The sequence below is a fragment of the Phlebotomus argentipes genome, unplaced genomic scaffold (genome assembly GCF_947086385.1).
Source record: "Phlebotomus argentipes unplaced genomic scaffold, Phlebotomus argentipes genome assembly contig_6, whole genome shotgun sequence".
Classification (NCBI taxonomy): Eukaryota; Metazoa; Arthropoda; class Insecta; order Diptera; family Psychodidae; genus Phlebotomus; species Phlebotomus argentipes.
In genome coordinates this window covers 2,146,965-2,171,331 of record NW_026776145.1, presented here as the reverse complement: position 1 = coordinate 2,171,331, position 24,367 = coordinate 2,146,965, and the positions used below count along the sequence as shown (strand labels likewise).

The 24,367-nt window shown below is 36.6% G+C and overlaps 7 protein-coding genes across 10 annotated transcripts; 5 read left to right on the top strand and 2 right to left on the bottom strand.

Annotated features, from left to right (window-relative positions):
- Positions 1-1,033: 1,033 nt before the first annotated feature.
- On the top strand, positions 1,034-4,921 carry LOC132265610 (serine protease inhibitor-like). Of its 2 annotated transcripts, XM_059766354.1 has the most exons (6): positions 1,034-1,412; positions 2,419-2,495; positions 2,658-2,999; positions 3,594-4,199; positions 4,289-4,483; positions 4,556-4,921. In XM_059766354.1, the coding sequence occupies exons 1-6, from the start codon at positions 1,388-1,390 to the stop codon at positions 4,832-4,834; spliced, it is 1,524 nt and encodes a 507-aa protein (XP_059622337.1). In that variant the 5' UTR covers positions 1,034-1,387; the 3' UTR covers positions 4,835-4,921. The 2 variants fall into 2 exon arrangements, with proteins under 2 accessions (XP_059622337.1, XP_059622329.1); XM_059766346.1 differs by having other exon boundaries at positions 2,419-2,999.
- Positions 4,922-6,227: 1,306 nt separating this feature from the next.
- LOC132266054 (uncharacterized) lies at positions 6,228-6,836 on the top strand. The gene is made up of 3 exons (XM_059766887.1): positions 6,228-6,297; positions 6,358-6,495; positions 6,555-6,836. Exons 1-3 carry the CDS (start codon positions 6,256-6,258, stop codon positions 6,792-6,794), a joined length of 420 nt encoding a protein of 139 aa, XP_059622870.1. The 5' UTR covers positions 6,228-6,255; the 3' UTR covers positions 6,795-6,836.
- Positions 6,837-7,258: 422 nt separating this feature from the next.
- LOC132256181 (uncharacterized) lies at positions 7,259-7,927 on the top strand. The gene is made up of 3 exons (XM_059752432.1): positions 7,259-7,375; positions 7,444-7,578; positions 7,641-7,927. The coding sequence occupies exons 1-3, from the start codon at positions 7,262-7,264 to the stop codon at positions 7,893-7,895; spliced, it is 504 nt and encodes a 167-aa protein (XP_059608415.1). The 5' UTR covers positions 7,259-7,261; the 3' UTR covers positions 7,896-7,927.
- Positions 7,928-8,073: 146 nt separating this feature from the next.
- On the top strand, positions 8,074-21,401 carry LOC132256174 (uncharacterized). Its single transcript, XM_059752420.1, has 3 exons — positions 8,074-8,367; positions 20,822-20,959; positions 21,024-21,401. The coding sequence occupies exons 1-3, from the start codon at positions 8,326-8,328 to the stop codon at positions 21,264-21,266; spliced, it is 423 nt and encodes a 140-aa protein (XP_059608403.1). The 5' UTR covers positions 8,074-8,325; the 3' UTR covers positions 21,267-21,401.
- Positions 8,525-19,086, bottom strand: LOC132256157 (cystinosin homolog). Of its 3 annotated transcripts, XR_009468204.1 has the most exons (9): positions 18,503-19,084; positions 15,058-15,266; positions 14,744-14,846; positions 14,368-14,553; positions 13,227-13,590; positions 12,852-13,140; positions 12,281-12,383; positions 9,279-9,487; positions 8,525-9,210 (listed from the first exon to the last, which is right to left on the bottom strand). XR_009468204.1 is itself a non-coding variant. In XM_059752408.1 (8 exons), exons 2-8 carry the CDS (start codon positions 15,125-15,127, stop codon positions 10,513-10,515), a joined length of 1,185 nt encoding a protein of 394 aa, XP_059608391.1. In that variant the 5' UTR covers positions 15,128-15,266; positions 18,503-19,086; the 3' UTR covers positions 10,285-10,512. The 3 variants fall into 3 exon arrangements, 2 of the variants coding, with proteins under 2 accessions (XP_059608391.1, XP_059608383.1); XM_059752408.1 differs by lacking the exons at positions 8,525-9,210; positions 9,279-9,487 and adding an exon at positions 10,285-10,582 and having other exon boundaries at positions 18,503-19,086; XM_059752400.1 differs by lacking the exons at positions 8,525-9,210; positions 9,279-9,487 and adding an exon at positions 10,834-11,887 and having other exon boundaries at positions 18,503-19,033.
- A 366-nt stretch (positions 21,402-21,767) lies between the features above and the next one.
- On the top strand, positions 21,768-22,386 carry LOC132265045 (uncharacterized). The gene is made up of 3 exons (XM_059765475.1): positions 21,768-21,828; positions 21,902-22,036; positions 22,112-22,386. The coding sequence occupies exons 1-3, from the start codon at positions 21,787-21,789 to the stop codon at positions 22,349-22,351; spliced, it is 417 nt and encodes a 138-aa protein (XP_059621458.1). The 5' UTR covers positions 21,768-21,786; the 3' UTR covers positions 22,352-22,386.
- Positions 22,387-22,408: 22 nt separating this feature from the next.
- LOC132265041 (uncharacterized) lies at positions 22,409-24,341 on the bottom strand. Its single transcript, XM_059765460.1, has 4 exons — positions 24,255-24,341; positions 23,844-24,105; positions 23,136-23,780; positions 22,409-23,075 (listed from the first exon to the last, which is right to left on the bottom strand). The coding sequence occupies exons 1-4, from the start codon at positions 24,269-24,271 to the stop codon at positions 22,593-22,595; spliced, it is 1,407 nt and encodes a 468-aa protein (XP_059621443.1). The 5' UTR covers positions 24,272-24,341; the 3' UTR covers positions 22,409-22,592.
- Positions 24,342-24,367: the final 26 nt, after the last annotated feature.

Below are 24,367 nucleotides of genomic sequence, written 5' to 3'. Positions count from 1 at the left end.
TCGCAATTTATTATTTATTTGTAAACACTTGTTTAGGGATTCTATTGATGGTTGAGTATGAAGGCAAAAATCCCTTAAACTTCTCTTTATTCTAACATGATCACAGTAGTTAAATAACATGCATTGAAAATTAAAATTGAATATGAAACATTAAAATTGAATATGTTTTCAATTTTTAGAAATGATCTTCTCTCTTGAAAGATGACTGAAGAATGCATTCAAACTCTGACGATGTCAAGGAACTTGATAAGTTTTTAGACAAAAAATGCAGAGGAAAACCCAATCAAATTCAAATCTTCTCTTCTTCACTTCACATCTAGAGAATTTCGGGACTTCTTTTAATGCCAAATTAATATGAATCTTTTCAATATGAAAATTACTTTCCCTAGAAAATTACCTTCTCTCTCTTTGTTTATTTGGGCATTTTAAATTCTCCGCGGTCCGTTAGAGGAGTGACTATTTGGAAAATCCAAAAAGAGCAGCTGATAATTCGTGTGAGAAAGTGGCAATAGTCATTTTCTGAAATCTTTCGGGAGTTCCACGAAATGTCGAACATTTACAGTATTCACAAGTCCAAATCTCTGTGAAAAATTAGTGTGAAAAACCCCCACAAGATTTTTCTGCGAAAAGTGATATTTTTTTGTCCTGAATATGCTTTGCAATAAATCAGCATCGGGACTGTGATCCGCGGTCAAATTCCGAATAGCTCCGGTCGAAAGATCACACAATTCCCGGCCATGCGCAAGACGGAGGCGAGTGTGTATGAATATTGAGTGTGCAGCATTGCTCCAGCAATGTCCATAAATTGAAGTGAAGAGGAAGGAGAAGTTGTATTATCGATGACGTACTCGGAATCTCCAGAGTCTACTGGATCAGCCATAGTTTCACTTGTGTGATCCCCACCTCGAGCGCACACCAAGATCGCTCTTGCTGCTGCATAAGAAAAAAATTCACGAGACTCTCGAAAACAGGTAAATACAAGAGCTCGGACTTTGCGTGTGTTGAGTGATTTTTCTTGCTCGACCACATTGAACTCTCCAGCCTGGGTGATTCTTGGGTGAGACAACGAGCTCTTCAAGTGAACTCCCAACAGTATGAGAATCGAGGCTCGGGCGGACAGTCGGCAAGTGTTTTGTGCTCTCCACCAGCAGACCCTGAAAACTTCCTCAAGGCCCCCACTTTTTGTGCCAATCTTCGCAAGAGAGACAATCTGCAGTGTTCAATTGTGTGATTCGGTTCAGTTTAATTGACTGCACAGCCTCAGAAAAAGCGCAATCTGTGAAATCTCAAGCTCTTCCATATGAATAAATCACTGTGACGACTCTCGCGATCATTCAAGTGACACCGTTTGTAGTTGAATATCCGTGACAAGATCATCGAAGGCGGAATGGATGGAATTAAAGTAATCTTAGGTACGCAGTAATGAAAAATTTCCCCAACATGACTAACACTACACAGCGTCAGATAGTCCCATTAGTGGGCATTAAAAAGGCAATGATTACATAAAATTCTTCTTGTGTGCTTGGGCGCTTTGCAAAAACTGCACACACGCGCTTCTCGAAATCGGGTCCCAGAATAGATTTGATTTGGCCAACGCAAAAAAATCCATTTAATTCATTCAAATCCATATAGTTTGCCAAAACAGGTTTCCACCCAAGTGTCTTCAAATGCTATTTCCACGTTTATTAACAACTAAACACAGTCACATAGTTGTCGGGAAGACACATTTGCACAAGACGTGCGAGTGAGAGACAATGAGATGGAGTAATTTATGCTCTCATGACACACATGTGTTGAAGTTGAAGAAATTCAAGTTTAGAGAGATTTCTGAGGGTTTTCCCCACAAAATTGCCTGAAACATCGATTGTAAAAACAAATACAAACATCAATTGAAGTTCGCTCGCGCTCGCACTCAGAGCAACTTGTCGCCTCTTTGAAGCTTTTCTGTTGTTTTGTTTTGAGCACAAGATCCTCGTTGTTCTTCTAATATAATTCTACACAAAAACACTTAATTAAACTTGCGAAAACATTCCGGATATGACTATAAGGACATTTCTTATAATTCACTTAACACATGCATCAAACTATCAATAAGATCGTGACGCTTATTTAGGGCTATCGAATGTTGATAGTGAGTGAGGGCTTGGAAAAGTGTAAAAATCTTTATAAATGAAGGCCATAAATCTGAGAAAATCTTATCTTTTGAGAAGAACGCAGAAAAGTGGAAGTTCTAACCAGTTTACATTGGTTATCTGGGGATTTTTCCCCATCTTCCCGCTTCCCATTTATTATATTAGTGAATCTCGATCAGAATTTTTTTACAAACTCATTGTGGGGTGTTAATAAATGATTAAAAACATACATCAGTTAAGTAATCAACAACACTTAGTTTACAAAACGATTTGTTTTTCTCTACAGCCATTCTTGGGATCATGTGTCTCACGCTCGCCCATGACGTGGCTGATTTGGACGACAGACTGATATTTCCGGGGGAAGTGAGTATCCCTGAGCATTCGCCAGCTTACAAATCCTCAATAACTTCGCGCCAAACCAGCGGTTCCATCAGTGACATTGTGATAACGCAGCAGAATGAGCAGCAAGACCAAATTAATAAGTATCTCTCCTCGGGGGCTTTCCCCCTGCCCAACACACCACAGAAGCCCCAGCAGCCCCCGCAGGGTGCCTTCAGGCCACAATCCCCGAGTGAGCAATTCGAGGCGGAACAACAGAGACACAGACTCGAGCAGGAGAGAATCCAGCAGGAGCAGCAGCGATTCCAGGAGGAGCAGCGAATCCGCCAGGAGGAGCTGCACCGCCAGCAGGCTCAGAAGCAGTACTTCCCGCAGCCGGCGGAGCAGAAATCTCCCGGTGCTGGCGGGGAGAACTATATCGATCCCCTGAACTTCCAATTGCCGCACACACCGAATCGCATCACGCAGCGGCCACACCAGGCGAGCGAGAGTGACGCGATTACCTCCTTTGCCTGGAGATTATTCAAAGTAAGTAGAAAGTGACGAGATATGGAAATAATTTTGTGACTCGAGCAAAAATTGTGTGCTATCGACGGGCTGTAGTGTATTGCGTCTTTTCATTTTACACTGGAAGCGATGGGAGATAACTTTTATGTGAGGTTTTTCAATTGGTTACCAAATATATGTATAATGTAAAAATATATATGTATTAGAACAGTATTAGAAAATAATCCAGATAGGAATATCTTTCAACTCTTTTATGGTAAAGAAAATAACAATCTTTTCATGAAAGTGAAGATCGATAATAATTTATCAGTCTGATGTAATTAATCACATTAAGCACTTCTTATAAAAATGTTTATAGTGCAAACTTTGTGATGTCAGAATATGTTTTCTATTATATAGCTTATTAAGCAAATATTTCCAAATTCAAGAAATACCTTGACAAATACATTGGAATAAACAAGCGTTGTCTCATCTTTTTCCATCTAACTACATAATTTAATTAGCTAAAACGTGCCACTAATTACACGAGTCATAAATCTAAGAATTTAATATTACTCAAATACTAAAAATTCTGCTCAATGTGAAGACATTTACTATTTTTATTCTTTTATGCAGGGAATCAAGCCTCCAAATCGGCACACCAACATCATCGTGAGCCCTCTTCTCACCCAATTGTCCCTGTCTCTGCTGGAGGGCGGCGCTGAAGGTTACTCACGAGAGCAAATACAAGCAGCTGTGCAATCATCCCCGGATCTCTTGGCTCATGTTGTGCGCACCCTGAAGAACACCCACGCGACCACGAGCTTGGAATACTCAGCTGCGCTCTTTGTCTCCAACTACCTTAAAATCAATGGATCATTCGCCCAGAGGGCAAAACAGGCTGGCTCAGACGTTGTTCCGGTGGATTTCCCCAATCAATCGGCCGCCATCAAACAAATAAATGGCTGGATTGGCCAGGCGACGCGAAATTACATTCCCAACTTCCTGGACAGCAGTACACAAACCCAAGGAATTGACTTGTTGCTCGCTAATGCTGTCTTCTTTAAGAGCGTGTGGAAATATCCCTTCAACGAGACCTTCAAAGGAGACTTCAACTACAAAGATGGTCGTCGAGGCCAAGTGAACTACATGCGAGTGGCCAAGCACATGAGGACTGGATCAGTCCAGCAAGGCATCTCTGGACCCTCTGGTGGGCTAAGATGGGTGGAAATTCCATATGCGGTACGTGTTAGATCTATTCTCAGCTGCTATTTCCCTGATTTAACCTCTCTTGTTGAGAATGGTAACTTGAATTATATTTTCTCGCCTAGGGAGGAGAATTTTCCATGATCCTGATCGTACCTCAGAACCAAAACACTCTCGAAGAACTCATCAGAGTGATGACGCCGAGTCACTTGGCCAGCATTATCGATGAATTGGAGTTTGCCATGACGCACATTGTGAAGCTGCAGATGCCCAAATTCCATCTCAAGTCACGTGTTGCCCTGGCAAAGTCTCTCCTCGAGGTAAGGAACTGCGTTTTCCTCACTTCTGACATTCTACTGAACAGCAATCATGTATAATTTATTTGTATTTAGATGGGAATCAGCAACATTTTCACCAGCCAATCGAATTTACCCTATATCGCCTTGAACGCTCCAGTGGCCCGGGTTACTGACTGCATTCAGCATGCTGTTCTCAATGTTGACGAATTGGGCACCGTTGCCACGGCCGTGAACAGTTTCTCAGTCATCACGCTCAGCATCAGCGTCCCAGACCCAGAGATTACATTCACCGTGGACGAACCCTTCCTCGCGCTCATTGTAGATAAGAGACAGAAGGTGCCACTATTCATCAGCAAGATCTACAATCCTTGAAACTAGTTTATCCAAAATATATCGCATTTTAAATGTAGATTTGTAGGAGATTAAGCTTACATATGTGAAAATAAATATGAGATTTCACGTGAATGTCTTTCATTTGTACTCTCAGAAAGCGAATATTTGAACAGATTTGTTTGAGATTTCTCAGAATAACATAAATTGTGTAAAATAATAAGATCGTTACGTTTTTCGCCAGTTTTAAATTGAATACCAGCCATGACTTAACTTTACTTCCTTTCCTTGGTATTCATTCTCTTGGTCAGTTACTAATTTTCTCATGAAACATCTTTTCTTTTTAATTACAACAATATTTATTGCTTATTTTAGATCGCGCAGAGTTATGGACTCTCTGCCGAGGAAAAGTGTCATCAAGTCGAACCCAAGAAATCTCCGCAATGTCTACTATTCTGTGTGTCTTACTATTGCGGTTTAGTTGACGTAAAGTTCAATATTGAAGAGAGTCATGTAAGTTTCTGAAGCTTTTTTCGCTTGCATTTTCTTAATCATCTACTCTATCTTTGCAGGTTAAAAGACTCCGTAGTTTTATCGTTGAACACGGCGGAGTTAAAAGGTTAACATTTAATAATAATATAATAATCATATAATAACATTTATTACAGGTGCTGGAAAGCAGCGCCCTTGCAGCTAAAGAGATATATAAGAAAATATATCCCGAGAAAAATAATAAATGTCTTCTTCATTGCGAATATACCTTATACGGCTTCTCTGATGAAGAATTCAATATTACCCTTATTATTTACTATCCCAATACTCTCCCTTATTCTGTTATAATAATGATTCTCCTTTGTAGAGAGAAAACTTGAGGAATGTTTTGGTTGATCTCGGAATGGTAGCAAGTGACAATATCACCAAAGTGGATGAACATCTAAAGAAATGTGCTGCTGAAGCCAAAAGCAAAATGGGAAGCGATGAACAGAACAATTGTCAAAATATTATGAATTACTCTTCTTGTGCGATGAATATACCATAAGATTTACAATTCAAAATAAAAATGAGAAAATACAACAAAATATGAGAAGTTATTCTTCTAATTCTACCGATTTCATATAAACTGCTCTATTCATCATAGAATATAAAATCAGTATGATAAGTATTATTTAATAAATGAAAAGTATTACGAAAACAATTAATTGCACACATTGCTTAATCATTGATATTAAATAAACCATTTTGCAACTATGAAACATAATGTTATCAATATTTGATTTTCATAAGAATTTTGAAATAGAAACTATATTATGTACATGCATTTTCTTCAGATCATACATATGAGACATTCTGTGTGTGCACAGATGTTTAAAATCTGTTAGAATTTTTAATTTTCCCTCAAAGCGTGGGTATAAAACAAGCTTACTGCAAGTTCAGTTACAATAATCTCTTATTAAACACCAATTATGAAGCAGCTAAGTTTCGTTCTTCTGGCGATTACAGCCTTGGTAAGTTAGTGCTTGTGTCCATATGAACGTCTATATTTTTGAATCTAAAATATCGCATAGATCGTGGAAAGTTATGGTGCCACACCCGCCAAGAAATGCAGGGAAGGAGATTTAAGGAAAACTGAAGTGTGTATTCTGCATTGCGAATATTCTCATTACGGTTTCGCCGGCAATAACTTCAAGATCGACGAGAAACATGTGAGTTCTTGAAACACTATCATTCAGAATGTTACATAAATATTTATCTATATTTTCAGACTAAAAAACTCACTGATATCCTAATCCAATATGGTGGCGTTGCAAAGAATAAAGCTAAAGATATACGCAGACATCTGAGGAATTGTGCGAATGAGGCCTTAGCCAGATCAGCTCTAAACAAGGACCAAAAATGCACTAGAGTCATTGACTACTATCGTTGCGCAGTGAAAACTGATCTCTTTAGCTACACTAGTTATGCCACCGCTGTGATTAAATATGATAAAACCATAAATGTTTGAAGATTAATAATAATAAAAGGCAAAAACTAAAATATTGCGAGCAGAAATATTTGTATTATTTCTTATGGAATTTTGAGCGTCTTGAAGTTAATCTTGGCTTTTACAATGATTGAATTTTTACCCGTGCGCAATTCGTAGGTCTGTAGATCTCTTACAATAATGAATTGATGGATTACACAATATTAAACATGTCAAGGTGTAAAGTTCACTTTCTAGAATTTTATTGTCCCAAGAATGGTGATTTTTTGTAATTATTAGCAATATTTAAAACAAAAAGAGTCTGAATCTATTAAATATTTCTTATTAAAATATATAAATAACGATGCTAACAAAACGAACTCTCTAACTCACTCTCTATACAATTTACTTTATGCTCATACTATTTACACAGATTTGTTTAATGTTGAACAGGTTGTGTTAACTATTGCCTAATCATTAAATGTGGGAATATAGTCTTCGACAATTTGATGGAGTATAAAATGCAGAACGTTGCCCATTGCATTTACAGACAATTGGAATTGTTCACCAGGATCACAACTATGAAGCAGTTAAGTTTTATTCTTTTGGTGGTTGCAGCTTTAGTAAGTTTCATGCGTGTTTTCGTCAAGATTTAATAAATGTGTAATAATGAATACATATTACTTTGCAGACATTGGAAAGCAATGCGTCTTCTCCAAAGGAAATATGCGAGAAAAGACACCAAGATGATGATATTTGTGTTACTCACTGTGAATATTCCTATTATGGTTTTACTAATGACGAATTCAAACTAGACGATGAACATGTGAGTTTTTTTTTATAACAAATTTAAATCATTTTTCAATTCTTAATTTTCCTTTTTCTCAGATAAACAAACTGAAGGATGTTCTGCTGAATTTCGAAGCAATTAAGGATAACGAAGTCGACAAGACAGTGGCTCATCTTAAGAAATGTGCAAATGAAGCGAAAGCCAAACAAGCTTCGGACAACACGAGGAAGAATTGTTATAGTATTGTCCATTATCAGCGTTGTGCTTATGTTAATGATATATTTACGTTTAGTGCTTATGATGAAGCAATTCGTAAGAATGCTGCAACTATTTCAATCACTATCAGGAAATAAACATGCAAAACTTTGCAAATCTTGAGCAGAAATTATTGTTTCATTTAAGATAAATTTTCTGACTAGATTTTTTTTTAAATTGTATTGATTATTCTAATCCAGGCTTGACAAAAACTCAAATCTGGTTCTATTTGCATAATTTCACTCTAATTTAATTAAAATAATTATCTTTTGGCAAATATGTAAGTTTATTATGACGGTCTTGGAAATTATACTGGATAGCAACACGATTACATATGTATGGCCTTCTACTTTATTTCCTCTTCATTATACTAAAGTACATATTTGAACACATTTCTTAATTTTTGTACGATTCCTTTTGCTTGATCTGGTAAAAAAACTTTTTATATCTTGAACGTATTGAGTATATAAATTAGCAAGCTTGCAGAGTTTGAGTTGCAGTTTAAATTGTAAAGCTTCAGAAGCAATTATGAAACACGCAAATTTCGTTTTTTTGACAATTACACTATTGGTGAGTTGTTTTTAATAATTGTAATTAAAGTGCTTTTCTTCACATGTCATACGTTATACCAATCAGTTTCATCATTATTTTATTTCGTCATAACATCTGTCTTTCTCTGCAAAAAAGAAAACATTAATACGTGTGCGATAGAGAGTAAAACTTCATAGAGCGTGGGAAAAGGCATTTATTTCAACATCGAGAAGAAAAATAAAAAAAAAAGTTTGCTTCTAAAACAAGGCACAGAATCTGCCTAAGTTTGTCTAGAATAGACTTGTTGTAGAAAAAAAAATATCGAGTAAGTCTTTAATGAAGAGTGTCTTTTTCTGCTTACCTCGAGATTGACAATTTCACTGTTGACGATAAAAGGTACTTATTTTATAACATATTTACTTTTGTTAGATTAAAAAGAACTACCATTTCTGTTTCTGTAATTCAATTATAATACAAAGGGTTATTTTTTCGTTACAAAAATGAGAATTATCCAAAATTTAGTCTTAGTATAGATTTTTAAAATTTTTAATCACATTTATACACAATTTCTTGAGTATATTTTCAAAATTTTTCACTAGAAAATTCCTAAATTTATGCACAAAAGAATCGCAGAAATTTTTTTCAAATAATTCTTGAACCCAACTGACAACTTTTGAATTCGGAGCATTTTGCATTCGTTGAAAGGTTTACTAATCTTGCAACTGGTTTCATGCAACTCATGCAATCGTATGTGCTGTGAATAATCATATCTTTAGAGTGTCTCTTAAAATATTAACTGCTTTTTGGGAATATTTTACATTAAAAACATATGCTCCTAAATTACACTGTTGTGACTTCAATCGAATGTCTTTCACTTGCCTTCTGCAATGAAGAATAAAAAATATTAGCCAATTGCTTGCGTGAGAAATATGCAGTGGAGGAAAACTCACAGTGATTCCCAGCCTCTTGACTTCAATTTCTCTCTTCGCCAAATTGCTCCTTTTCTCCATCTGATATTTGCTAGTGAGGAAGTCAATTGGAGAAATTGATTCGCTAATTGGGTGGCGTCTCTTCCTCCTCTTCTTGAGCACTCTCTGGCAACAGTGCATCTTGAGAGGGCACATTCTGACCGGGGAGTTCTTCGTAAGGAGTCGCGTGGCTGAAAGACGTCAATGAGAGTTATTGCAATAGGAAAATTCCAGTGTATTTAGTAGATATTGAAAGAGTGTGTGGAAAGGATTATTGCCACTGATAATTCCTTTATTTTTCTGTAAATTAATCTAGGGTAAGTATTTCATGCAGTACTACTACGAAGATAAAGATGTTTAAATTGTATGCAAGAGATTAATTATTGTCATTAAAGTGCCTTTCATTACATGTCATACGTTACACCAATCGAGGGATTTCATTAAGTTAATTGTAATTAATTGTTCGGAAAGCTTGAAAAGCTCTTCGCGTTACCTGTAATTTATTACATATTCCCACATGTAAACTATGTAGATCCATTATAAATTACACTTTATTAAACGCCCATTAATATGCACATGAATTCATAGTAAAAACACTACAGTCAATTACTTTATTTTGTTGACATTGCTTTAATCTAATCGATCTCTGAGAATGTGTCAACAGGCTTCAACTAATGCTCGGGAAGTAATAAAATTCCTTCAACATATTGTTCATAAAGCGCCTAAGCAAATTATCAAGATTGTACAGTCAGAAAATCGATAGTTTTTGTCCCCTCAATTGGAATAATAATATTGGACAATGTGGGAATTTCCAAGGGCATTTTTCTCTACTATCATCATTTCACTCGATGAATTTCTCACTTGCTCGCTAAAATGCCACGCTTCTCTCTTCAGTCGTCATCACTCACGCTGTGTTAATTTTGAGATGTTTACATGAAAATTTTCAAATCAAGCGACAAACACCAGAAAAATTTCACAATCAGTTTCATCATTATTTTATTTCGTCATAACATCTGTCTTTCTCTGCAAAAAAGAAAACATTAACACGCGTGCGATAGAGAGTAAAACTTCATAGAGCGTGGGAAAAGGCATTTTATTTCAACATCGAGACGAAAAAAAATGTTTGCTGCTAAAACAAGGCACAGAATTTGCCTAAGTTTGTCTAGAATAGACTTGTTGTAGAAAAAAATACCACTGAAAGAGAAGATTAATCTTCCTAATATCTTTCTGGTACACTATTCTCCGTTGAGGATTCAGTCAGGTTCTTCGTGGAGCCAGATTTGCGTCTGGAAGAACATCACAAGAGTCCAAGATGAGCCAAAGTCAATATTTCTTACACATGCGGACGCACAACCAATTAATATCCATAACGAAAACCATGGAAAAAATCATGATAAATATGTTCAAGAATGAAATGGGAAAACGTGAGCATGAGAAATGAAATGGCAAAAACCTTTACTTACTAATCATGCAAAGAGTTTTCTGTTTTCTTTTCTGTTTCTCTGTGGATTAATCGAATTAGTCCTCATATGGTGTGATTTTTTTCTATACAGAAATGATTTATTTTCTTCATCACCTCATTGTTAAAATGTCTGGTGGTTTTTTTGTGTACAAATTTACAAAGTTTTTGTCTGTTTTGAATTCTATTTATTTGTTAAATAAGTCTTGGAAAGTTTATAAAGATGAATAAATTTTATGAAAGCTCATTCTTACATAGTCGTATAGATAAAGGTTTACAATAAAATCGAGAAACTGGGAATTCTTCTAAGTTAGCCTGAATTTTCTTTTTTTGAAGTCTTACTGGGTGTTTTATGTCATAATATTTGGTCAAAAGTATTCTAAATTAAAAATTTTAGGGAATTCAGTATTCTAGAAACTAAATTTTCAAGTCTGTATGTCTGAATAACAATTTGTCGCACAGCAATTTGAATTTGAGAGTCTCTAAGACAATATTTCATTGTTTTTAAATAAATAAATAACTTTAAAGCACTAAAAGATCGAAGTAAAGCGTGAAACCACATTTTTAATGTAATACAGTCTAAAGAAGTTCGAGTAAAAGAGTGTTTTCAACACGTCATTTTGCCCAAAAGCTTATCTTTAACGTAAGAAGTCAAAGGCAACAATTTAGGAACTGAGAGAGAGAATATAGGAGAAGAGAACAAAAAACAAATGATATTCTAACTATATTCGTCAGTAGGAATTGCAAAACACTATTCCACAATATTATAATTTTTAAAATGTTTCTATCACAAAAATTATCTTCTTCTTCATTTACGGAGAGACAAGAAAATCCATTGTGATTTAATCACGTGATCACCTTTCTCACATCATCATTCAGATGTTATATTAATATCCCTGCTTTTGAATAACAATTCTTCTTCTCAATTCTGATCTGTGTGTTAATGATGAACTTTACCGTGGTGTTTAGTTTATGTGTTAGTTGGGGGAGAACTGAGAACTTCTTCTCAGCACTTCTCATTTTGTTTCTTATCACTCAAGAGACTTTTCATGGTACCACTTCCTGCTTTTCTTTGTCTTCAATGAGTTTTTCGAGATTTGAGCTATTTCCTTTAAGCCCGCTGTGTCGATCCCTGAAATATATACAGAGTGTTCTTCGGCATTAGAAAATGATTGTGTCCACTAAACATGTTTTATTTGTTGAGAAAGCATCATGGGACAGGAAAGATTACAAAGCCACCAAGTGTTAGAATTAGTCAAACAATTATGTATAAAATTGTTTAAAAGTGTGTTAAGAGTTATAATTTGATATGCAGAGAGGATATTTACAAGAATATGGGAATATGGAATGGAATTGATAAAATTTTCTACAACTACAACATTAAATCTATACATAAAATATATATATATATAAGAAAATAATCACAAGGAAAAATAAAGGAATTATTTACAGTGGCAATTTTGGTACATTTTAGAGCTCAGAATCATCATTTGTGGATATAGAGGAATACTCCACAGATACGTACCGGTAGAGAATGTAGTGTTGAATAATGAAGACGATGTCAAAGAGAACGGAGAAAAGACCAAGACCGAATTTTGTGGGATCACCGAAAATTGAATCCCAATCATCTGGAAAGAAACGTATTGTTAAATGGGAAAATTGAAAATAGCGAAAAGGGTAAAAATAAACATTGAGGATATCGCAAAATCGGAGAATTTCTTAATACTTTAAAGAACATGATACTGTTCATGCATGATGCATGAAAAATTGTTCAAAAGTATAGATCATGTAATATACAGGAAAAAATTGAATTTACTATAAGTCTCTCTTAAGCATTGCGCCTAGAAACCACACAATGAATGTGAAAAACCCTTGGAAAACCCCTGATACTGACTTATGCCCGGGCACGTGATCGGGCTCAAGATTGGCTTAAGTCGCGCCATGCAATCACTTGAGGATGTTTTCGAGACATTCACTGACATGCAATGTGTTATTGTCCATTGAAAGTATGGAAATTCAGGTCTCAAGTTATCATCACGAATAAAATTCCACGATATCATTTACAAAATCCTCACTTTTTTCATCATATCACTCACCATAATTGTGAGCATTGAGCATCATTTGCAACATCGAGAGCATGCCGCCGAGGAAGTCCAGCAAAATATTTCCAATACTCCATCCGACAGTGGATTTTCGTCGGTAGTTCATGAGTGCCTGAGGCACATACTTGATCAATGTGATGGTGAGCTTGATGTAGCTGCAAGCATAGAGGAAGTCAAGCCAGTGAAATACATTTGTGCCGGCAAGAATGGCACAAACGACCACAACAACGGCAAAGATGCCCAAAATTCCTCTCGCCACCATCGATACCCTTTGATCGCCGCGCTGAAATTAGCCAAAAGCACATCGTTAGTCTTCACATTTTCTATCAAATGGATTCAGAAAAGCAGCAGCCAAAGAAGGCCACAAACCTCATAAATGAAGCATTGGCTTATGGTGACGAGCGTCGCGAAGGCAGCATGAAGGGAGAAGACCACATCGTTGACTAGCACTGGATTCAAGCCTCGTGGGAATCTCTCAAAGTACTCAGCCTGGATTCCCGAATTCCAGAATAGACCCATGTTGAAGACACTGTACATCACGAAGCCCACAATATTGAGGGCCAGAAAGTCTGGATTGAGACCAACAACGCTCTTTCGCTGGAAATTGTAGTAGATTTGGGGGTAGAATGAGATCGACCATGCCACAAAATAAATCCATCCCACGACGCTGGACACGTAAATTATTGTCTGAGATATTGCCACTGTTATTCTCACGAATAGATTTTCGCCGGAACTGAAAGAGGTGAAAGAAATATTTACCAAATAAAATAATAATTGAGGAGCGATTGAAGTGCTTAATGACAGAAACACGTGCTTCTATATTTATAATGCAATGCGGCAATTTCTAATCTCTTAATGTATGTTTTTAAATATATGTAGGAGCAGAAAGCCGCCATCAGATAATTTTCATTCACATGTAGAAATTATTTATGACTTTATGATTGACAGCGATAACTCATATATTAATTAATAAACTCACGTTAAAATTTTAAAATTGCAATAATATTATGATTACAGCTTCAAATAATTGATGAATTGCATGACGTTGCAATTATCAAGCTTGCAAATCGTATAATTCGATCATTATTTTTGAAAAGAATTAAGCCTAGAAGTAACATTAGTGACAGCATAAGTCATTCCATACATCACATTCTAAAACTTATAAGTTTATCCACTTAAAGGCAAATCGTCTTATCAAAATTTCAACACTCTCTCTTGATCATTAAATCAACATTTCACCGCAAGTGTTCATCGTCACTTTACACCCATAAGTCAATACAATAATAATGTACGTCAGAATGAAAATATTTCACTGAGTCAGAAAGTATTTCTAGGTTGAACTATTTCAATGCAAAAAATCAATGAAAGTGCTGATATTTTCGGACACATTTCACTGAATGCTGAAAAGAAATCTCCTGCGACTATTTGCTCCTCATCTTTCACTCGTTTGTCAATTTAAGCACACCAAAAACGCGATGAATCAATTGATGGGGAATTGAGTTCAACTTACAAACTTGTGCTGCCAATCGTGTAATTGGATGTGACTTCGAGATGACCGGGATGAAGACCCTCCACGCGAATTGGATACTCTCTTGTTTGGGTAGATGGTAGCAAATCAACCACATTCGGTGTCACATTGATTAATCCATCGTGTTGCTCGTAGAAGTAGACTTTGCCCGTCTCATTGAGGAATCCTCTGCAAAGACAAGTCAAGAAAAGCGACTTCTTAGGCCTCAGCAAACAACAAGCCGTCATTTCAGTGGCAAAACCAGCATCAAGACAAGATTTCCTTCACATTTCATTTGAATATTAGAATGTTTTGTGGAATTTTCTTGCGGATTTCTTTTGCTAATGTCGCCAATCACATGAATTTCGATGTAATTTACCTGAATTCCAAGATAAATTCCTCATTTTCACCCACCAAAACGGTCAAATCCTGCGTTGAAACACTCAATGTGAATGTTTCTGGTGTTTGGGCAATTGTTTGGCCTGCAAAGAGGTGAAAATACAAGGTTTACAGATGGAAATATGATAAGAAAGTGTTGCCATAAGCCTCTAAGTTTAATCAATTACAGTGGCAAATCCCCAATTTTTTGCCTCCCCAGCCAAGATCCTAACGCAAAAACCGACCAAACTTGATTGTAATTTCTGAATTCACAACGTCTAAGCTGATAAATTGAAACTGATAAATAAGACTCACCTGATAGCAATAATACTGCTGAGAATGTGAAAAACTTTAATACACTATGGAAGTTCATGACTTTTCTCATCTTGATTGTTTCCTCCTGCGTCTGGCCACAAGGGATACTCTTAACTGCAGAATTGTGAAGTGAAGTGTTCACAGAATGTCACTCAAGACCACTCCGTGTCAACTCTTTCACGGTCGAAAAGCAACTGCCAGTGGATAATCTACAAGAGAATTTCAATGATTGTAAACAATAAAACGGTGAACAATTCTAATTGATTTCCTACTCAGTGATAAGATGATATTGTAACGTGTGGAAGAGAAGCGCGAAATGGGCGATAAAAATTTCCCAATTGTGTGCTTAATTCAGTCTCGCAGAAAAATTCACTTGAAATGTCATCATCAATGTCTTTAAGAAATATTCCCGCTAACGTGATTAGATTTCTCTGCGATGTCCATCAACAGGCCTTATAAATAGCACAAAGTGAAATTAATTGACAGCAATATTTACGAGGTGCGTTATGTGATAACACACGCGACACGCAACATGAAAAGAACATATGTACATGATGTTGAGTTGATCTAATAATGAATGTGTCCTCCAGACGATCGAGAGTTATCAAGATAATCTCAGGAGAGAAGACAATTGAACACTCAAGGGGGGGAATTTTCGGAGCAATCAAACCTTAACAGTGCGAGGATTGTAAATTCTGTCTAGAAGATTGAATCTTCTAAAGATTGATCGAAGCTTCGTCTGAAGTGAGAAAAGAAATATCGAGATAAAAATACTCAGCGAGACAGTTAAGTATTCTCCGTATTCTCGATTAAAAAACTTTAACAGTATAATTCGGTTCACTTGACTTTTATGTTGAGTTTCATTGCAATATATAAAAAATATAGAGTGCATTCGCAAAATGCGAACTGCATTCGCAAAATATGAACAGAAATTGAGAATAAATACAAAACACTTCCCGGAAATCATACTCAAATGCATGGACTTTTTAAAATCATTATTATATTTTTATTTCATCATTAGTTATAATGTGTGTATACGATAACACTTAGCTGCAGTTAACACACTGAAGAAACTGAATGCAAATAACCAGACATCAGAATGTTATGCAACGGAGAAGCCCTCAGATTTAATTATAGAATCAGAGAATTAGTGTGTGAAGTAGAATAAACAACCAATAGATTCCGATCAGAATCATGATACATGGAAAAAGTGCATTAAATAAAACGTCAATTTTCTTAAATTCTACTTATCAAGTGTCAGAATCATAATTCATGCAGTGAAATACATGAACTCTTCGGGGACTTTTCTTCAACTCTGCCGATACATTGCGAATGGGACTTTTTCAGATAAATACAACAACGCATGATAACGTCACTGTTTTTCATGCTGTGCTCAGCATGTGACTATTTTTAGTGCCCTCAGCAAAATTGCTAATTTGTGGACAAAAAAGAAGTCTTCTTGAGAGGCAAAAAATCTCTATTTTTATTTCTCCAGATAAAATGAGCAAATTACGCACGTAAAAACAGACCGATTTACCATATTTTATCACCATGTGATTGTCTATCTCTGTTTTGAACCATTTGTACGTGCCTCTGTCAATTGTCTGACCACAAATGGAAGGTGAAATTGAATTAAAAGCTCACGATTTCGTTGAATACCGACACAAGCCTGTGTTGGTTTGGTCAAAGGTGCAAAAAGTGTGGGACTGATGTGAAAAAATGTACATTTTGTTTGTTAAAAGTAAATCTCTTGTGGCGACTTTCAATTCTCATGCTTCCGCGCTTTGACTATTTCATATCGAATGGAATCTTTTTTTTAGTATATTTTTATGCACGAAAATTCCTTATCAAATACATAAAAGAAACGCTCAACGAGAAATCTCTAATTAAAAATTCATGCCAAAAATTTGCATGTGCTTCTCTTTAAAGTTGTATCAAGAAAGCCGGAGATAAATTTAGAAAGCAAATAGAGAATAAGACAGAATTTGCAGACGCACAGCAATCACAAGAAGCATAGCAAATAGAATTTAATTGATTTGCAGACACACTCATACAAATTGCTTAATGTATATTGCAAAAGAGGTCATGATCTTGGAGAAGGACAAACTCACAATTATGCGTTATCTCCCTCTCTCTCTCACACACACTTTTATCGATATAACGCGCGAATTCGCTTTTCTTCTCGCCAGAGATGAACGCACGTGAGAAACACTTTTTAATCTTTTTCTTGCTGTTTAATCACAGAAAAAAAGCAAACATAAAATGCTGAGACCCACAAAGAGACATGTTTTGAGGCGAGAGGAAAACATTTAATAGAACGTGTAAATGATGATTTGCACATTTTCAAAAGAGTGCTCAAAATTCCAAGTGAAATCAGTGAATTTGCGTTGCAGAATTCCTCAATGGACTTCTCTTTCAAGGGCACAACACACTCCGTTTTCAATTCTCTACTAATACCTGTTATCTGACACTAGAGCAACTTGATAAAATTTCATGGTTTCTCTGCAGATAAACGGTGACCAAAACATTGCGCAAATTATCAAGCCACCCCCCTTTGGATTTGGTCAAAGCCGCAAACCAGCTAAAGCAAACCGAAGCTCAACCTTACACAATTTGTATATTTTTTTTCCTCTTGCTACACTTCTTACTCGGTTAAATGGTAATGAGATGCTACTCGGAGGGCTTCCCATTCAACACAGCGTCATTCACATGAAGTCACGGCTGAGTTCAGGTTTACGCGGTTTTTTCTCTGCACATTGCATCGATCACCGTGATAATTGAGTCTCTCTCAATGAAGATTGCAACCGGATACGAAATCACTCTATACAAGATAATTTGCGGAATTTATCACAATTATTGCCATTGAGTTCTTCATATGTTTAAATGTGTGGTCTCATCGTGAGATGATCTTCGCGAATGTTCTGTGATCCATCAAAACCATCGGAGGGTGTGTCGATAAGAGATGCTTAAAGACTCCCATAATGTTGCGTCAGAATTTCTCGCAAGGAGAAAAGAACGAGCGACAAATTCATCACACAAGCAAAATTCTTCAATGACGCGGGACTTTCCGCTGTGTGAGATTACTCTCTCGGGCTTCTTTTGCACCCATAACCACTTGACTAAACACAATCCACACCGCCGTGTCGTGGCATATATGATTTTATTGGGCACGATCCACTGATAAGGCCACTGCTGAGCACCACTGGGAATCTCCATATATATATATATATATATATATATATATATATATATGAACCGTGAAATAATGCTGTCACTTTGCCCTATTGATTCACAGTGAATTTTCGCAAAACTACAATCATCACCTTTATCGATGTGCACACAATTGATAAATCTTTATCATTCAGTTACACTTGATATCCCAGGAGGGACTGATTAGTTACTATAGACACACATTGAGAGACGTTTCGTTGAGATTTTCACTTACCTTGACTCACTGGATGGTCTTTCCTTGTGCTTCACTGCAGGTGCTCAGCGCGAGCAGTGATTTAGGAATAAGTCCGAATGAAATCGCGAGACTCGATTGTCAATATATACAAAAACTTAACCCACAAAACGAAAAGTTGTCGACCTTATGGAGACTTTCTTCTTTTTATGCACGAATATCGGTTTTGTCCGTTTTTAGAGGAAAAGACTCTCGGTCGATATAAATAGCCACCGAATATTGACTGGAATCAAGATCAATTTTTTTCGCTCTTCTCTTGCCACAACTGAATGCCAGTGAAATTGAAAATAATAAAATGCAACAATTTGTACCACTAGAATCGATCGTTAATTTGCACGCGCGTTTTAAGCTCTCTCAGTTTGCTCTCAAATTTCCTGAGAATGGAATTTTCTTCAGATGCAGAGAGAGAGATTGCTGTTAACTGGATGGAGGTTAGCATACGACTGGCTGACGCTGAGCCGGTCTCTGTTAATATTCTAGTCGTGGTCTCTTGGCAAGAGCGAGCGCGCGGAGTCGCGGAACACTGATAATGAAGCGCCAACAAGAAGTTTACACTATGCGAGAGGGCGCGAAAGAGTGAGAAAGTCGTGAGGGAAAGAGACGCCTTTCCATGGGATATTCGATACACATTGACACAATTTTTAATTCATTTCCTCACACACTCGCAGAGTTGAGTTGCAATTTTCATAGATAAGCAATCTCTCTCTCTCTCTCTTTCTTTATTCTTCTCACTGATTGAGAAAAGCTCGCTAAGAGGAAATAAGAAATATTCTACACATCAGATATTGATTCTGAGCCTTTATCAACCACTGAATCATAAGCAAAGCTTAATGAGAAAAACACAAGATTTGTCTTATCTAGAGAATTTCCCAGCCGCTTTTTTGCAACTCTGGTGGCGAGTTTGCGCCGATTTCTTCGCCGGTCGGACGATGAGATTATAGAGACTTTTCCGACTGTTTGAGGAAAAGTGAGGAAAGTAAGAGACGGTCAGTGGCTTCTGGTTGAGAAATTGAGTGCAGGAAAACTCTAATAAGCTTATACGTCATAGCGGAAAAGGGTCGATTTTCACAACATTGTGAAACACTCGTTGCCAATGACACAGCTAAATTTATCCTATACAAACTTCTAGAACTGCGCCGAGTATAATGAGCTTATACGAGAGAAATGAGATAAGATGAGGATCGTGCAAGTCACGAGATGTTCTCGCATTTTCTTCGTCACCGCGATGACTGTAAATTGGAGGGGCGTGCGAGCCTCACGCGACTTTGACGCCACTGAACGGAAATGGCACAGTTCTTCATCAAGATTATTTACCAAAATAGACGAAAATGCTGATCGAAATTAAGGTGAATCGTTGCATCATTTCATGCTTTGTCGCAAGAACGACTTTTTTCGTTGACTAATTACATTTTATGTTGATAAATTGGCAACCAATGTCAAGAGTTTTTGTCCATTCCTGGCTTGCGCCGTCATGGAAAAAAGCACCAACGCGGCAATTAATTGATACTTGATTGAAATCGCGGATTGACATTGGGGCAGGGCATTTCTGCACACTCATTTTGATAAATAAATTCGCGATGGTTATATCAAAAAAAGGGTAAATTTCTATACAGCAACAAAACATCAACATTCTAACCTCTGTCGAGAAGCGGAATGTAAGACGCACTTTTCTCTACTTACAGCCTCTCCGACTATCTTAAATTCGACGGCATTTTCACAAGACACCACACTTCAATGCACTTGATCACTTGTCGCTTGATTTCATTTTGTATTTGGGGCGGAAATTATCAAAAAAGTAAACAGATAAATTCACATAGAAAATGAAAACAAAGCCATGACAGCTGATAAGATTAACAGCGCCACCTAGCGAGTAATATACATCGAATTGTGGTTTCTATCTCGGCTCATCGAAAACCGTTGATTTTCAACTGCGAAACAAGCATGAAACATGCTTGTTCCATACAGGAAATGCATGGAAAATCAATGAAAATTTATTTTCCTCACAAAATATGATTGAATATTCAAACAGTTTGTTTTGGTTTTATCTTTTCCTAATTGAAAACATCTTTTATTGGGAGCGACTGCAAATGTATTGTTCTTTTAAATCAGTTTTTCTCGAGAAAAATTTACTGGAAATCATCGTAATCTTCTTTAAAGTATCGCCTTATAACCAATGATTATAAATTTTAGAACCACTCGCAGTTTTTCCAAATCGATTAATTTAATGTTAAGAAATTGAAAGAAAAGATGCTATATCAATTAATATAAACAACTTTACAGAACATAAATCATATTTTCCAGGTCTTGGAGATTTATGCACTCGATCCTCATCAGAAATGTACGAAATCGGATCAAAACATAAGTCGAGATTGTGTTCTTCACTGCGAATATAAATATTACGGCTTCGCTGATGATCAGTTTAATATAAACAAAGCTCATGTGAGAGTTTCGAAATCACCTTTTATTTTATCATGTTATCTTATTAATTCTTATTCATTTGCAGAGGAACGTCTTGAGAAATGTTCTACTGAAATATCACGTTATTACAAATGATCAGGTTGAGAAAATCGATGAGCATCTAGAAAAATGTGCAAAGGAAGCAAATCCCAAAGCGCAATCAGCTGAAAAGGATAAATGCCGTCGTGTGCTTAAGTATTCTCTATGTGTCGTGAATGATTCTAAGCTATTTACCTACAATACCTATATGAAGGCCTTAATTCGCTTCGGTCACACATTCAACTTATAATGTCCATTATTATAAGAAATCTCTAAATTCGGAGAGTAAAGCCGTTACTTAATAATATACATCAGTCATCAGTTCAAGTAAAGATTGTAACGATGTGATGAAACAATAATCAAATAAACTAAAATGAGCATTCTAATGCACGAATTTTTCTTTTCATTTCGAGAAAGAATACAATACGAAATTAAACAGCTTTCAAACTTGTGTCGGAGTATACTTTGAGAAATATGAAATAAATCTATAAACTGTAGTTTTATTATTGAAAGAAAAAAAAGATTCAACATTTTAATTTCGTCTTGCATTCAATGAAGAAAATAAGAATAATAATATATCGCCTACTTTAGCGACATTGTATGTTACACTTGTGCATAAGTCAATATTGCGAATCTTAAGATTTATTTTCCTGCAGGTTTTACAAACATTTGTATTGCTTATTATTGAAACACTTATTTGTCATCCCATGCTGATGAAGTATAAAAGAGAGGATATTTTGAGAAGGAATTTCAAACGATAGCAAGCAGTCATGAAGCGATTACAAGTTATTATTTTTGTGGTCACAGCCTTGGTAATCTTTTATTCTCCATTTGTATATTTTGCGTTTGTCTAGGAAGTAAAAGCATATGTACATATATTTCTAGATCGTGATTTGTGGCGCAGAGCGACCAGAGAAGAAATGCGCCAGGGAACATAAAAATGAAAAATCTTGCATCATTCCTTGCGCCTACACGTATTACGAGTTCCTTGACAAGCAATATAGGGTTACCAAGAGACACGTACGTGAAATCTGAGTATTTGAATGAAATTCACCAAGTTCTTTTACCATATTTTATTCTATAATCTATCTATAGGTCGACAACTATAGGAATTTCTTGCTGAAGTATAAAGCTGTTCAGGAGGATAAATTAAAAGATTTGGAAAATCACCTTTACGATTGCTTGAAAATATCGAAATCACCCGAAGAATCGTCGCTTGTGGAGAAATGCGAAAAAGCCCGTAAATTTGAGCATTGCATCATAGACAAGAATATTCTCAATTATCCTGTTTATTATAATGCATTCAAAAAACTCAACTTTGTCATGGATGTATAAATTCTGACCAACTTTATAATACGGCACAATAAAGCATTATCAGAAGACATTATTATTTCCGATATGAAATAATATTTTATTAAGCTAAAAACAAAAATTCATTACACTTGAATATTAAATTTAAAGAAATTTTTTTATTAATCACGGAGACAAGTATTTCAATTTCACAAAGTCGAATGGCCAGGGAAAATCAGGAAACGAACATAGGTTAATTTCATGACCATATCTCGTCTACGAGCTTCTATTTCTTAGGTTTGCTGCGCTTCTTCGGCCCAGATATCAAGTTTATTTTTTTCCTCCGATTTCGCTCATCCACCAAAATGGTAAAGTCTCCCCGGAAGTCCGGAATTTCATTGGGATCCACAGAAATGTATCGCTTGCGCAGAGGAAGCCTCTCATCATATGAGTACACCTTCAACATCTTGTGCACATACTGACTTCCTAGCCAGAACGGCTTAGGAGTGTATTTCTCACGAACTGAACGCCTCGGGCCAGGCTCCTCAACAGATAGGTTCTCCTCTATCACATCACGGATGTGATTCTCTGACTGCTGTAATTCTGGTTCTTCTGGGAAATTTAATTCAATATTTTGTGTCGTTTCCGCTTTGTTTGTGCAGCTGTTGTCGAAAATCAGCTTTCGCTTTGATGTGCACTCAACTTCCGACAGACTCGATCGGACTTTCTTCTCCATTTGAAGTATTTGCTGCACCGGCGAATCCACCTTCTGCAACATAAAAAGTAGAATAAACACAAAGAATACAATCAAATTGCTTGGTCAACTTACCCTCTTCTTTTGATTTATCGTCTTTGCAACTGGAGAAGATGAAGCCTTGAAGATATTAGACTCAGCGTCAATGGAGCAACTGGGTCTATTAAACTCAGGGATCTCATTGGCATGCGTAGACTTTGATGGTCGCATTGCGTGGTTTACAGACGTCTCCGTAGCCAGCATAATCATAGAATTCGTCCTTGAAAGGTTTTCAGTTAAAGGAGTTCTCTTCAGACTGGACGTCTTTGCCTTTTGTGGCTGTTTCACAATCTTTTTGGGTACAAATGTGTCATCATCGCTACCAGAACTGGTGTCTGGATCAATTGGAAAGGCGCTCTTGTCCATCTTCTGGCTCTGCCTTTCCTTCACAACCCTTTCGCCAGTAGAGCGTGTAGAACTCTGTCGAACAAACCTCCACGGCCCGCAATCCGCATGATCAGACTTCTTATTTCCAGTATGAGATTTAGTTTTATCTGAGAGATTCTTCTGGTTTGCAATCCCGGGTTCAGCAGCGGAAGCAACAGAACTCTTGCCATTTCGTGAATTGTCTCCAATAATCTGTGTGTTGATTTTTTTCAGTCGGTCTGGAACAGACACTATTTTATGTGGGTAAGTGCATAACTGTTTTGTCGGGAATGGAGTACTTGTGTTGCCCGGACACTGCAATATCAAGAAAAGTTTTAAATAAACTCGAAGGAAACTCAACACTTCTGAAATACTCACAAATCCGACAAATGTTCCATTGGAAAAGGAAGGTGAAGAGCAAGACAACAAATTGGGGCGCTGAGTATTTTCTGGCAGTTTCTTTTGATTTCTTATGTACTTGATGGGCACATTTTGGACATTATCCTGATTCTCTGGCCTCTTGAACAGTCTCTTGTGTATCTTCTTATTCCTTTTGGCCTGCAAGTATTCCGCCAAATTCGTCCCGGAATTCTCGAATACACGCGTATCGAAATCCTCAAAACCTTCATCATTGTTTGACCTGTGAGTAAATAAGGAATATCCCGAAAACCACATCAATATTAGGTAAAAACTTTATACCAGGAATAAAACAAAACCATCACATTTTGTTTTTCTTCGTCTCACAATTTTGCCCTCTCAAAGCACAATTTCCACACAATAGATACTTACATCTTCTTCTCGTGCATTCACAGCTCGTCTGTACACGGAAAAACCACCTTTTCTTTTAGTCTAAATGCTGGAAAAACACATCCGCTCAGCGTCTTTTTGTTGAATAAGAAAAC

Excerpts from the sequence above, each read along its gene's own strand:
- LOC132265610 (XM_059766346.1), top strand. The coding sequence starts at position 1,388 with ATGGATGGAATTAAAGTAATCTTAG. Across the intron at positions 1,413-2,418 it reads TGGAATTAAAGTAATCTTAG|CCATTCTTGGGATCATGTGT; the intron begins GTACGCAGTAAT and ends TTTTCTCTACAG. Across the intron at positions 4,484-4,555 it reads TGGCAAAGTCTCTCCTCGAG|ATGGGAATCAGCAACATTTT; the intron begins GTAAGGAACTGC and ends ATTTGTATTTAG.
- LOC132266054 (XM_059766887.1), top strand. The coding sequence starts at position 6,256 with ATGAAGCAGCTAAGTTTCGTTCTTCTGGCGATTACAGCCTTG. Across the intron at positions 6,298-6,357 it reads TTCTGGCGATTACAGCCTTG|ATCGTGGAAAGTTATGGTGC; the intron begins GTAAGTTAGTGC and ends AATATCGCATAG. Across the intron at positions 6,496-6,554 it reads TCAAGATCGACGAGAAACAT|ACTAAAAAACTCACTGATAT; the intron begins GTGAGTTCTTGA and ends CTATATTTTCAG.
- LOC132256181 (XM_059752432.1), top strand. The coding sequence starts at position 7,262 with ATGGAGTATAAAATGCAGAACGTTGCCCATTGCATTTACAGACAATTG. Across the intron at positions 7,376-7,443 it reads TTTTGGTGGTTGCAGCTTTA|ACATTGGAAAGCAATGCGTC; the intron begins GTAAGTTTCATG and ends ATTACTTTGCAG. Across the intron at positions 7,579-7,640 it reads TCAAACTAGACGATGAACAT|ATAAACAAACTGAAGGATGT; the intron begins GTGAGTTTTTTT and ends CCTTTTTCTCAG.
- LOC132256174 (XM_059752420.1), top strand. The coding sequence starts at position 8,326 with ATGAAACACGCAAATTTCGTTTTTTTGACAATTACACTATTG. Across the intron at positions 8,368-20,821 it reads TTTTGACAATTACACTATTG|GTCTTGGAGATTTATGCACT; the intron begins GTGAGTTGTTTT and ends CATATTTTCCAG. Across the intron at positions 20,960-21,023 it reads TTAATATAAACAAAGCTCAT|AGGAACGTCTTGAGAAATGT; the intron begins GTGAGAGTTTCG and ends ATTCATTTGCAG.
- LOC132256157 (XM_059752400.1), bottom strand. The coding sequence starts at position 15,127 with ATGAGAAAAGTCATGAACTTCCATAGTGTATTAAAGTTTTTCACATTC. Across the intron at positions 13,591-14,367 it reads ACGATTGGCAGCACAAGTTT|TTCCGGCGAAAATCTATTCG; the intron begins GTAAGTTGAACT and ends CACCTCTTTCAG. Across the intron at positions 11,888-12,280 it reads CAACACTACATTCTCTACCG|GGATCGACACAGCGGGCTTA; the intron begins GTACGTATCTGT and ends TATATATTTCAG.
- LOC132265045 (XM_059765475.1), top strand. The coding sequence starts at position 21,787 with ATGAAGCGATTACAAGTTATTATTTTTGTGGTCACAGCCTTG. Across the intron at positions 21,829-21,901 it reads TTTTTGTGGTCACAGCCTTG|ATCGTGATTTGTGGCGCAGA; the intron begins GTAATCTTTTAT and ends ATATATTTCTAG. Across the intron at positions 22,037-22,111 it reads ATAGGGTTACCAAGAGACAC|GTCGACAACTATAGGAATTT; the intron begins GTACGTGAAATC and ends ATCTATCTATAG.
- LOC132265041 (XM_059765460.1), bottom strand. Across the intron at positions 23,781-23,843 it reads ATGGAACATTTGTCGGATTT|TGTCCGGGCAACACAAGTAC; the intron begins GTGAGTATTTCA and ends TTGATATTGCAG. Across the intron at positions 23,076-23,135 it reads CGATAAATCAAAAGAAGAGG|AAGGTGGATTCGCCGGTGCA; the intron begins GTAAGTTGACCA and ends TTTATGTTGCAG.